We start from the raw sequence: 13,486 nt of genomic DNA, 5'->3' as shown, positions 1-13,486 counted from the left end.
TTTGTTCCGACATTTTGCATTTAAATACAATCAAGCTCAATTTTGCCCTTCGTTCTCCCGGGACCGATAAAATAAAGTACCAGTCAAGTACTTGAGTCGATTGAAGCGATTAATAGTTCCCCATAAAATGATTAGCATTGTGCCAAAATTTGAAACAGGGTTCGATTCTCTGTAAGAAGTTTGCTGGCCAATTTTCCTCCACCTTCTAAAGGGTATTTACTCGATTTCTTAAGCTGTCTTCCCAGCTTTCCTGCGTTCGAGAATTCTTTTATTTCATATAGTATACCGACTTAGTCGGCGCTTATAATTTGTCTACAAAATGGTCTCACATTCCAAAAGCTACTATTTAGCATTAAAAAGAGATGGTTTTGGCGCTCAAGGATCTTTTAGCTTAATGGCTCTCAGTACGGTTCGAATCTCTGCAGGAGATTGCTGGTCGTAAACCCATCCCTCGCCCGTCTTCTAAAATGTGTTTAGCCGATTTTCTGTCTTCACAGCTATTCTGCATTCGATTTTTTTCACTAGAATATTGTTCTTCTTCTTCTTCTTCTTCTTCTTCTTCTTCTTATTATTATTATTATTATTATTATTATTATTATTATTATTATTATTATTATTATTATTATTATTATTATGATTATCATTATTATTATTATTATTATTATTATTATTATTATTATTATATGCACTCAACAGATTAGACTGTTGGAAAAAATCCGAAAATTATGCTACAACAAGTAACCTTAGATGCCAAGAACCCTGCTAAGTATCCTAGCTGTCCCAAATGACACTGTTTACTGGAGCTGTACTAAACTGGGTTTTATGCCTATTACCTCTATCTATCTGCTCAGATCTTTAGAGATAGTTCCGAGTGCACCTATAACTACTGGGATACATTTAACCCGCACTTCCCATAGTCTCTGTAATTCAATAGCTATGTCGTGGTGTTGCGTTCTTGAGCAAAACACTCCATCTCGCGTTGCTCTGCGATTACTTCAACACCTGACGCATGGTACACAGTGCACCTGTTCAGAAAACGTCGATCTGATGGAGAGAGTGAGCTAATGTACGGCATGAACATCTGATCACTATAAAACAAATCATTTGTACAGGTCATTCGGCAAAAGCTGAAGGCCCATACGTCGTCTTCGACGAGAGAGACTATTATATATATAACACAATAACGACCACACCATCAGATGCTGTAATAGAGCGCTTGTCACAATGCGTTTCCAATTAAGTCATGATTGCGCCATTCTATTTCATCTCAACTCAAATTCACTTTGTTCCCCATGTCTCAATGGCGGCGAAGCGAAGTCCGAGCTACAAGAGTATACTAAGAATCTCAAGTACCAATGGGCCGCCAAGTAAACATTATACATACTTACATACATATATACATACATACAAACATATATATATATATATATATATATATATATATATATATATATATATATATATATATATACATGTTCGTCCGTATATGCGTATATGTGTATGCTCATACGCTTGATTGTTTGGATGTATATATGTGTATTGTGAAATTATTCATTTTAGATTTCATTATACATAATTATATCAAAATTCGATATTTTTGATGTGTCATCAGCGTGAATCAATATCTAATGCAAGGAATATAAAATAGCATTGAAATTCAAAATATTATTTGATAATTAATTACCTTAATTTCAAAATAATTTAAAAATAATTATTTCCTTATAACAAACCTGTGTATACAGTTCTGAATATTTACTTAAAAATCAATACTACACGTGTACTGACGATCTCCGCCGACAGTCCAAAGTTGTTTCGTACACTTGACTCAATATTTTTAGTTAGATAATATACTGTGATTTCAATGGTGTCCAGCTGGCAGAGTTGTTGCCGCGCCGGAGAAAATGTTTAGTCGCATTTCTTCCTGTTTTGCGTTCTGAGTTCAAATGTTGCTGAGGTCGACCTTACCATTCATTCTGTCAGGTTCGGTAAAATAAGGTCGAGTTGAACACTGGGGTCGATGTAATCTACTTCCACCTTACCCCCAAATTTCATGCCTTACACCTATTGTAAATCTTCTCTTTTCATTGCATATTCGATCTTAGTTTCACTTTTTCGTGGTTCAAACATTAAACACGCTTTCAAATGATTAAGGTAATTATATACTATTCTCCGTTTTTCTTTTATTCGTATTTTGCTTTTGTAGGTCAGCTTTCAAGACCAAACAAAAAAACGAGATGTTGAAGAGGGCTTCCTTTAACATACCGTCTTTTGTTCTACATTATGTCATCAATGGTCAAGACTGGCCCGAAGGCGATGAAGTCTATCACAGTTGGATTAGCGTCCCCACACTACTTATAAACGGTCGAGATGATACTTTTGCCACATTAGAGGATGCTAAGCTAATGAAAGCGGTAGGTATTTTTCTATATAAACTGACTATAGATTTTAATTGAGTAAGTATAGCGAAAATATTTGGAGTAATATTGTTGAATAATTACACTTGATCACAAATAGACAAAACATCTGAAATTTGATATTTAAATGTAAATCTTAAAATTGACAGTTACATGCTAGGGCAGGGATCAACACATGAGAAATATCTATGGAATACTTTATTACACTACTTTCCCAAACATGTTTTAAGATATATTACTTATTGTATATTATTATGATACTTGATGTATAATATTATGTCACTTAACTTGTAATATATTGTTACCTGTTATAGTATCTTGTGATGTAGTTTACTTACTATTTTACGTCTCTCTTGTTAAAAATAGAAAGCGTTTACCTACCTAATTGAGTTATGATTTCGTCCGTGTACGCCTCCCAAAATTATTAAATCAACCAGTGAAATATATGATAAAAAAATACAAATATCAATTCCTCAACATGCTCTTTAGGATATTACTTCACCAAACGTTTCCCTTAAAAATTAAAGAGAAGCGTTTTCCTGTCAACCATTCCAATGCTTCGAATTAATCGATATATTTGAATAAGTAATTGGTTTCTATGTTCGTCAATCATTGTTTAAAATATGTATAATGTCATCGTTTCTTTTATCACTATTTTAGACTATCCACGGATCGAAGCTGGAAATAGTAGATGAGGCTAGCCATATGGTTATGTTGGAAGCACCGGACAAAGTGAATAAACTTATTTTGGAATTTATTTGCTCGCGTGGATCACATAAACTGCCAGATGTAAAAGAATTGGCTGAAGAAGGAATAGAAACACCACAAAGATCAGCGGTGAACGAGAAGCAGTTCGAGCCTTCACCGGAAGGTGAGGAACAAACACCATCTCCTGAGGCTTACACGCACAAATGGGCCTCGGTACATACAGAAGCCACACCGAGGTGTGCGGAAGAAGAACAGGAGGAAGGAAGGAAACATGAGGACGAAGAAGCAGAAGCAGAAGAAGAAGAAGAAGAAGAAGAAGAAGAAGAAGAAGAAGAAGGAGAAGAAGAAGAAGACGAAGAAGAAGAAGAAGAAGAAGAAGAAGAAGAAGAAGAAGAAGAAGGAGAAGACAATGAAGATGAAGTAATTATCACGATTCCATCTAAAACAAGTCCCAGTCAAAGGGAAGGAAACGCTGCGAGATATAGATGCAGGTTAAAGAAAGGCGTTGTCACTGGTTACGACAATGCTAGTTATGAATATGAAGAATCGGAAGGAGGTTATTATATTTATAAAGACCAATATGGTCAGAATCATTATGTGAGTGCAGAAGAGTTCCACGAACTGTTTGATAAATCTAACAAGCAGGTAAATAGTTCAAGCGAAACAAGGAGCGTAAACAATATTGAGGTAAAGAACATGAATATACCGTCATTTGAGGATATTAATATCTTTGAAAATTGTAAAGAATCCTATGTTAAAGAATCACAACTGAACAACCAAGAGACAAGTGGCACATGTAAAAACAAAACCAATGATATCAATATCTTACCGCACAAACTCTCGCAAAATACATTGAAGTCTTCAGACAATAGACGGGAGGAGACACATACTCTGTATCCAAAGAGTTTGTCTTCTTTTGATCGGAAATGTAAAAACGGCGTGAATAGACAAGAAGTAGACATTAACAGTAAACACAGTCATGGTAACCGTCCAGCAAACACCAAACCATCTGTCACGTTAGCCTTGGGACGTCAACGGAGTGACTCACTTGACTATCTTGGTGAAGAAGAATTAATTATTATCACCTCGGTTAAGGAGAAAGAAAAGAATTGTATGTTTTTGAAAGATTCTTCCCATGACACAGCGTCAATGAAGAATGTTTCGCAAAATTCGATTCTAAATAAAAGATCTGACTACAGTTCACTAAATAATTCGAAGTCAAACGAACATAGTAATTTGCCTGTTAATGTTCAGGCATTACATTCAGAATTAGTTCAAAAACTCAACAAAAAATTAAATCCACAGGAAAGAAAAGATGATCGGGAACCAAGCGTTGGAATTAAAAAACCACACAGAATGGACTCTAATGAAGAGTCAGTTGTAAATCGTAGTGCCTCTTTTTTGGAGTCTAGAAAGCTAATGGAAGAACATTTCTCAAAATCAGCATTCAGAATGAGTATGGGTGCTCGTCCAATTATACCACTTCCTGGAGCCCCAATCTACCCTTACAAATCATCTCAAATCTCCCCAGGGAGACACGAAAATACTAAATCAACTAGCCCAGAATATACTAAAGATTCAAGAGACAATAATCGTAGAAATTCCTCTTTATGCTGTGCTGAGACAAGCATTGTCACAAGCAGTCCGTCTTTCCTACAATCAAAGAAAGCTATTAATGAACATTTCAGTAAAATTGGATTAAGAAATCCGCAGTTTTCATCAACTCCTTTATCTGAGTCCAAAAACTCACGAACTAGCTCCGGCAGCAACATACCTCCGACAATTAATTCGAGAAAGGAATCAAAAGACATAAGATTATCACCAAATAAAATTCAACCTAAGCAAGAAAACACCAATACAGACACACCCAATAGTCCGTCCAAAACAAGTCTTAGTCTAAATGAATGGGCAGAACGTCATTTGCAGACAATATCAGAAATTGTTTTACCAGGTGGCATGAATTCCACAGAAGGCAGTCCACAAATCAGCCCTAAAGCGTCTTCCCTAACAAGCGATAAAGAAAGTAAAACTGAAAAACAAGTGAGTCTGAAAGGTTGGGCAGAAAAGCATTTGAAATTGATTTCGGAATTCATAACTCCGCCAGTTACTCCAGTGAAAACTAATTCTCGCAAAAACAGTGAAAGCTCTAATGATGATAACGACAGTGAGAAAATTGAAAATAGACTTCCATTAAGTCAATGGGCAGAAAAACATGTAAAATTGATCTCAGAAGGAAAGTCTGATATTAGTTCTTCTAGAAATATCCCTGTTGACACTTTAGATAATGTTAACAATGTTCAATTTGAAAATGATGCAAATAAAACATTAAATGTAAGTGAGTGGGCAGAGAGACATGCTCGAAGAGTTTCCAGTATGGCTTCTAATTCGCCAGTTGCTTCTGAACTCGATGTCGAACGAACGAGAATAGAAAAAAGAAAACAAGAACAGCAATGTATACAAAATAAACTTAGTGTGAGTGAATGGGCAGAGAGACATGCACGAAAAATTTCCAGCATGACTTCTAATGTGACAACTAATCCTACACTTGATTCCCCTCAAAATAATGATGAAACAAAGAAAAAATGTAAACCTACTTCAACTGTAAAAATTGCAGAAAGTCATAATGGTATCAAAAATTGGGCTGAAAAACATGTGAATATTATTTCTGAAATGAATTCCAATTTGAACTCTGGATCAAGACGTAATTCTGTCCAGAGGGATAGTTTGTCAGGTGAAAATACATTTAATTCTTCACAAGTCAGTGAAGACCATCCGAAGCTAGAACACAAAAATGGGTCGCTAGCATCAGATACGCAAACTCCGTTTGCTGACACTAGAATATTAAACATGAATTTGCAAATTAGCTCACCCAATGATGCACACTCACCAAATCATCAAGGGGATGAGTCTAAGGAAGATAAACTTGAATTGCAAAAATGTGAAGAAAACCAAATAGATACTCATAGTATTGGTGACCTTCCGGAAGAGACTGAAGATAGTGAAAGTAATTCTTCAAAAACAACTGATAAAAAAGTCATGGATAAAGTTGATATTAAATTCAAAGACGTAATCGATGAAACCGATAAAAACGAATTAATTATAGAGGATAAACAAGCAGATGTTATTGACAGTGGCCACAAAGAAAGGGAAAGCGTAAATGATTCAGAACTAAATCCAGATGTACATAACAAGAAGGAAGGAATTGACTTTATGGAAGCTAAAAGTTCAAGACAGAAACTACAAGACGCAAGTAGTGATTGTTCTGAAATTTGTGAAGTAGATGAGATACCACATCTCAGCAATACAGCCCTCAATAGATGGGCAGAAAGGCATTTTGAAAAGATTCTAGGTGCCCATACACAATCTGAGTCGCAAAAGCAAATATCATCTCAAATACAGCAAGATATTTTCGAAGGTGATAAAAGACGAAACAGAAATGCAGATTTAGACAATAAAGTCAATGAACACAGGCGATCTGAAATCATCTCTGAATCTAGTCAAGCTGAAACAATCCAAAATATTGACAATAAATCAATGACTAAGAAATCGGACACAAAACCTGAATCAGAATCTGACTCCGGTTCCGATATATACTTTGAATCTTGCTACGAGCATTTTTCCGAATCTCCAACAAATTCTCAGACGAACGATCTTTGTAGTCAGTCTTTTGTTATTGATACAGATGATATGGTAAGTGCAGCAGATAATTCACTCACTTCAGATATATTAGCTCAGAGGTTTGTTTTCGACGATAATAGCAATGTAGTTGATTCAGATACTGACATGAATAGTGATCAGTTTAACCTCGAGGAAATTAGCGTAAAAAGTCACGAACCAGATTCATCAATGACACACGACTCAAATCAAATATTAAAATATGAATCTTTCACAAATCCACAGTCATCCAATTCTACTACTTCGGTTTTACGCTCAACGTGTGAGCAATTAAACCTCAGTGAAAATACATTAGCTAGCAACAAACTACAAACATTAGATTCTGAAGACACTCAGTCACAGTTCCGCTTAAACAAAAATTATTCCAGTCCTACTTTACCCTCTACTCATATCGCGAGTCATTCTCTTACGGATGTCGATAACTCAAACATTCCACAACGAAAACATAAAACCTCCTTTGACAGTAGCCTCAACAACTCGGTTTCTCCAAAGTGCCAAGCCATATCATCGTCCAATAATAATGAGGACAAAACTGACATAATACAATGTCAAACACTCTCTTTGAGAGAAGAAAATGTTCTCGAAACAGACAATGACAATAATTTGATCAACAATTCTGAAAACAAGGTCAAATTCGATGATGTAAAAATGACTGCAGCCATTACTGCGAGTCCCTCTGCAGTAGAATGTTCAATAAAACCAATAACAACTAATGATGGTTTGCCAAGATTGAAATCTTTTCATATGAACGTACTATGAATGTCAAAAGAAACCTGCAACTGAAATTTTATAACAAGTTGTTTGTCTTCGCAAGCATTTTTAATTAATATTATTATCAGCTTATTATCATCATCATCGTCGTCCTCTTTCACGTCCTCGTCGTCATCTCCTCATCGCCACCACCATCGCCATCATCGTCGTCGTCGTCGTCATCAACAACATCATCATCATCACCGTCGTCGTCGTCGTCATCGTCGTCGCTGTTGTTATTGTTTATTATATATTTATGTAATTATTGTGTGGTGGGTTGGCAGACACGTTAGACCCTTGCGGTATTTAAGTGCTCAACTCTACGTTCTGAGTTTAAATCTCGCCGAGGTTAACTTTGCTTTTCATCCCTCTCAACTCGATAAAATAAAGTATAGCAGGCAAATATCGAGGTCGATTTAACAGATTAAACACCCTGACCCCAAATTCCTGGCTTTGTGCGAATTGTAGAAATATTATTTTATTGCAATCAACGCTACACTATTTCCAAAAGTATTCTTATTGTTAGAATTATATTATAAATATATCAACATTCCATGTACATATACCCAAGTAGTAGTAGTAGTAGTCGTTATCATTATCATTTATTTATTTATCAAATGGGCGATGAATCGAGGAACAGTATAGGGACAAATTAAGTGAGAGAGAGTCTTTTAGAGAACCATGTATGAGAAAACACCAATAAAAGGAGAAATAAAAGTAAAGCACATCCTAATGAAGAAACAATCGTCGGTAGGAAGAATCAGGGGAATCCCACAGGTGCAGGACTAGACTTAATATCAAAATCAAATGCCTTCTTTCAGCTATTGTTCTTCAACTTACAGACGAATGCTAAGAGTAGGCCTATTCACACGGTTCATAACCTCTACTTCCTTTTACCTTTCAGTAAATATTCTAGAAAGGAAGTACAGCACGTTACTCCCTATTATCACTTTCTTCTTGAATTAAAACATGAAGAAATTGGTAGAGGATTAGTCAAAGAGGAAAGGAAAGTATTTTTAGTTATGTTCACCACAAAACCACTTTCGTCATTTCCACCAGAAATACGAAACACTGCTTTCCTCTCAGCTGCCAAAATATCAGCAAACAAGTCCGGCTTGTTTACGTAAAGTTCATCTGCCAGAACGTCCTAAATTTTGACCTTTCAATAACCGTTTTGTGGACACCATAACTTTGAGTGTTTTTGAAGATAACTACCTAGTGACCTGGGGACGTAAAGCAAGCAACGCTGCTTCACAGCTAGCACTAACGTGAATTTATATAATCTTGTTTTAGTGTAGCCATATTAGACGAAAAAGTGTAAAGGTAGTATCCTTTTTATTTGGGATAGATGGGGTAATCTGGTTTCCGGAGATTTCCAAAGGTTCCTTTCAGAATTTTGTGAGTTACTTTCACTTTCAAATCCTTCAAAACACCTGTAATCGTATTCAGCAAATGTTTGTAAACCGCTAGCTTTTGTTCTACTCAAATATTTAGCGAATGTTGCTCTTGAGACAATCTCGTCGATACCATCGTCTTGCATTGCTATATCTTTATATCTTGGTCTACATACGTCATCACTTCAACGATCTTCTTTTTTAGAGCTTTTGAATATTTATGTTGCTGCTTTTGTTTTTGATGGTTTGGAGTTTAGTTCATGTTTATGTTGTTTTGTTGCTGTAATTGTGGTAGATGAGTGATTGGCGGGTTCTTTAATGCCTGTCCAGTCTTCCAACTTTCAATGTTCCACAACGTTTTGCCTTCATCATTCTATTGGAATATGAGCTTTTAAATGACTTTAAAAATGGAGCAATTCTCTTTTTCACTACGCATTGACTTCTGCAACAAAGTATGTACCAAAAGTTTTTACAAAGCATAAGTGAAGTACAATTTGGTTAGTCGTTGCCACACACGTATGATGATGATGATGATGATGATGATGTGATGATGATGTCTTTTGTTCTTTTTTATTATAATGATTTAATAATGATTATAATAATTTTGAAAGTAGAAACAATATGTCAATAGAAGTTTTGGAAAATATATAAAATCTTCAAGCAAATGCAATATCAAAACGCCAGCATTTACAAATATGTTCAACATGCAGAAAATAACACGAGTAGACACATTGCAATAAAAAGCTGCAATACCAAAATAACACATTGCATATAAGCAAAGTAGACGAATAAGTAGCGCAAATAGGCATTAGAAATAAGCTACAAGGAAATCAGTTGCTTGTTAATGATGATGATGATGATGATGATGGTGATGGTGATGATGATGATGGTGGTAGTGGTGGCGGTGGTGATATGCATGACGATGGTGATGATGATATTCATAATGATGATGAACTTTGGATAAGATGGTAGAAGCAGTACCATTTACTTCTAAAAGAAAGAAGCCAGTGATTCAAGCATAATGGATTAATACAAATCTTTATTGTCAAAAATGTATCTATTTATTTAAATATTTATTCCTGAAATTACACACACACGCACACCTATATATTCATGGTCACAAGCAGACGTGCGTACGTACGTACGTACATACATACATACATACATACATACATACATATATATATATATATATATATATATATATATATATATATATATATATATATATATATATATACATATATATATATATATATATATATATATATATATATATATACTCATGCATACAAGCATACATGCACATTCACACACACACACGCACACACTCACACACATATATACATACATATATATATTATTCTAGCATCATATTTATTGCACCTTTGTCATTCCATATGAAAAGAAATGGCATTACAATAATCAAAAAGTGCTCAAACAAATGTAAACAGACATTTCTTTGTAAATACTTAAAATCTTGCATTTATATAAATACTTGTACATTTGCGCGTTCAAACACACACACATATGTATGTATATATATGTGTGTGTATATATATATATATATATATATATATATATATATATATATATATATATGTGTGTGTGTGTGTGTGTATATATATATATATATATATATATATATATATATATATATATATATATATATACATATATATATATATATATATATAATATCCCCTGTTGTGAGTGTATGGTCGAAAATAAGGTCTATTATTCTTAAACTGTCAAATATCCGACTGTTTAAAAGCATATAACTATTGTTTTCATGAAGCTAATTAATTTCTAAGACTACTATTATCTATAAACAATTCCATGGTAATTAAACAGTAGTCGGGATACCATGCGGAAGGAGTCCATTATATACCGGCAATTCAACGGAGAGGAAAGAGATGGGGGGGGGGGATTGTGATTATTGTTGTTCATGTTATTGAAGCTCATAGGAGCATCTCTGAATACTTAGACCTATACAGATCTTTCGCTCTAAGATCATATTCGACCCACGAATCTGTTACTCCAGATATACTATAGTACCATCTAGTTCACCGTCATGCTGCGCAATTCGACATACACCTATGACGGAGTGTGCTTCTGTACCCCTACTTTTATTGCTATTTAAGCTTAAGTCAAGCATATTCCAGGTGGAGTATCGAGGACTATGTTATCTAATGTTTACCTTCTATTTTTAGAAACGGGAAGGATATCACTTGAGGAAGATTTGGATATTATTCCGAACCGGTTGACAGTTTCTGTAGAGGTCTCTGTCGTTCGTTTGTATCTCTGATTGAGGGTGATTGAGGGTGATTTCTACAAGCGTAGAAATGGGCAAGGTGGACACAGTCAAATACATTTGTTTTTGTTCTCTATTGTTATACATTCTATTCCTGCACGCAATGTTTTTTACATTGTAGCAGCACAACTAGTATCATGTTTTTACCATTCGAGTACACAGTGCACTTGAAGAAATGTTACTCTGCCACTACTGGAAATCCCTGACTTGATCGTACGAAGATGTGGTAAAATCAAGGATACAGTCTTGTTGCTGTGTCTATTGAAATTACAACACAATAACTTACATTCATTATAGACACTACATCCTGGATTTTCCAATGTAACAGAAAGCTTTAAAATTGTAAACTAAAATTCATAAAAGTTTTAATGCCACTGATGTCATCAAGAGATTATAAATGTTCTTGAGATGCTTCTAATATTCATTTCGAGCTGTTGTTAATTTTCACGTTTATTTTCACGTTCCTTTTATGGTGTTTTATTTTTATGTTATTTTCTAATATTGTTCATTTATCATTAAAATAATGTAACTAAGAGGCCTGTCGAAGAATATATAAAATAATAGATATATTGTAATATTATGCGCAAATACTACGATGCAACTACCTGCATATGTATGTATTATATTATATTAGATTACATTATACTATATTATATTACATTATACTATATTATATTATATTATGTATGTCAGCTTCTTTCTTCCGGCTATTTCATCATGTTGAACCATTAATCTCTACACATTTTTCTCTTTCCGTTTTCGTTTGTTTTCGCTCTCTTTCCGTATTTTTCTCACTTCCTTTCTGTGGAAGAGCGTATGCTCGAAACGTCAAAGACTTTTCCATTCTTCCCGAGCTTCAATATAATACAGCTGCTTGTTGTTCCTTCACCTATTTTCGTCTTTGAACAGTATATATATATATATATATATATATATATATATATATATATATATATATATATATATGTATGTATGTATGTATAATCGTTCGAATATAATGACAGTTGCAAATTCCAGATTCTTGCTTACATGTGGTTCTTTTTTACTTAATTTTTTTTCAAAATATTATGTTGTCTGAACGAAAACACACATGCGAGAATCTCAATAACAAATAAGTGACAAAAAATAAGCTGTAATACATGCATACTTCGTCTCTTCTTTGTACACCCAGATGGTATATATATATGCCCATGTACAAACATATACACATGCATATGCGTATATATATATATATATATATATATATATATATATATATATATATATATATATATATATATATATACATATATATATACATACATATATATACATACATACATACATACAAACATACATACATACATATATATATTTTAAATGGTAGTCTCTCATAATCCGACAAAGGGGGTTCTGCAATTTCTTGCTAGACAACCTGCACAAATGATTTCTTTATAGTGATCAAATGTTTGTACTGTACATTACTTCGCTCCCACCATCAAATCGAGGTTGCCTGAACAGGTGCCATATGTCAAAATAAATGCAGAGCAATATGAGTTGAAGTAAGTGTTGCTGCTGGCGCACACATTATACCGCCTGGTTCAGGAATTCATATCATGATCTCGCGATGATGAGTACATCACATTCACCACTCGGCCGTGTACCCTCAAACGTATATATTAATATATATATATATATATATATATATATACACATATATATACAATATGTATCTATATCTATATACACACACACACACACACACACACACACACACACATACACACACACACACACACACACACACACACACACACACACACACACACACACACACACACATATATATATATATATATATATATATATATATATATATATATATATATATATATATATATATGATATAAATACATGAAAAGAAATATCCAAACCAAAATAAGAGTACTCAACACTTATAGTAGAGATACATATCTTTGAGTTATAGAAATTGTAGTAAGCAATCTCGTACGAAGTTTCAATTTCATGACTAGAAAAAAATAGCTATCATTATAGCAATCATCAGATGGGTATAAGAAGTGTTTAACAAGAAAAAGAAGCTTTGTAATACATGTTTTAAACGTCTGATGATTTCTAAGAGCAAAAACTTATTTTGCTGCAGCCTTGAAGCCTATATTCATGAAAAAATAATGAAATAATAATTTAACTAAGTCTATTATATGTGTGTGTGTGTGTGTGTGTGTGTGTGTGTG

General features: G+C 34.0%; 1 protein-coding gene across 4 annotated transcripts in view; it reads left to right on the top strand.

Annotated features, from left to right (window-relative positions):
- Positions 1-8,252, top strand: part of LOC128251080 (uncharacterized) — a 334,287-nt gene extending 326,035 nt beyond the window's left edge. For all 4 annotated transcript variants that reach the window (XM_052977429.2, XM_052977434.2, XM_052977438.2 and 1 more), the window contains 2 exons: positions 2,204-2,411; positions 3,075-8,252. In XM_052977429.2, coding sequence (XP_052833389.2) covers positions 2,204-2,411; positions 3,075-7,556 — 4,690 coding nt within the window. In that variant the 3' untranslated portion in view covers positions 7,557-8,252. The remainder of the gene's footprint in view (positions 1-2,203; positions 2,412-3,074) is intronic.
- Positions 8,253-13,486: the final 5,234 nt, after the last annotated feature.

This window comes from Octopus bimaculoides, chromosome 2 (assembly GCF_046866305.1).
Source record: "Octopus bimaculoides isolate indiv1 chromosome 2, ASM4686630v1, whole genome shotgun sequence".
NCBI classification, from domain to species: domain Eukaryota; kingdom Metazoa; phylum Mollusca; class Cephalopoda; order Octopoda; family Octopodidae; genus Octopus; species Octopus bimaculoides.
The sequence above is the reverse complement of the archived record's forward strand: the minus strand, read 5'-3'. Positions and strand labels throughout refer to the sequence as shown.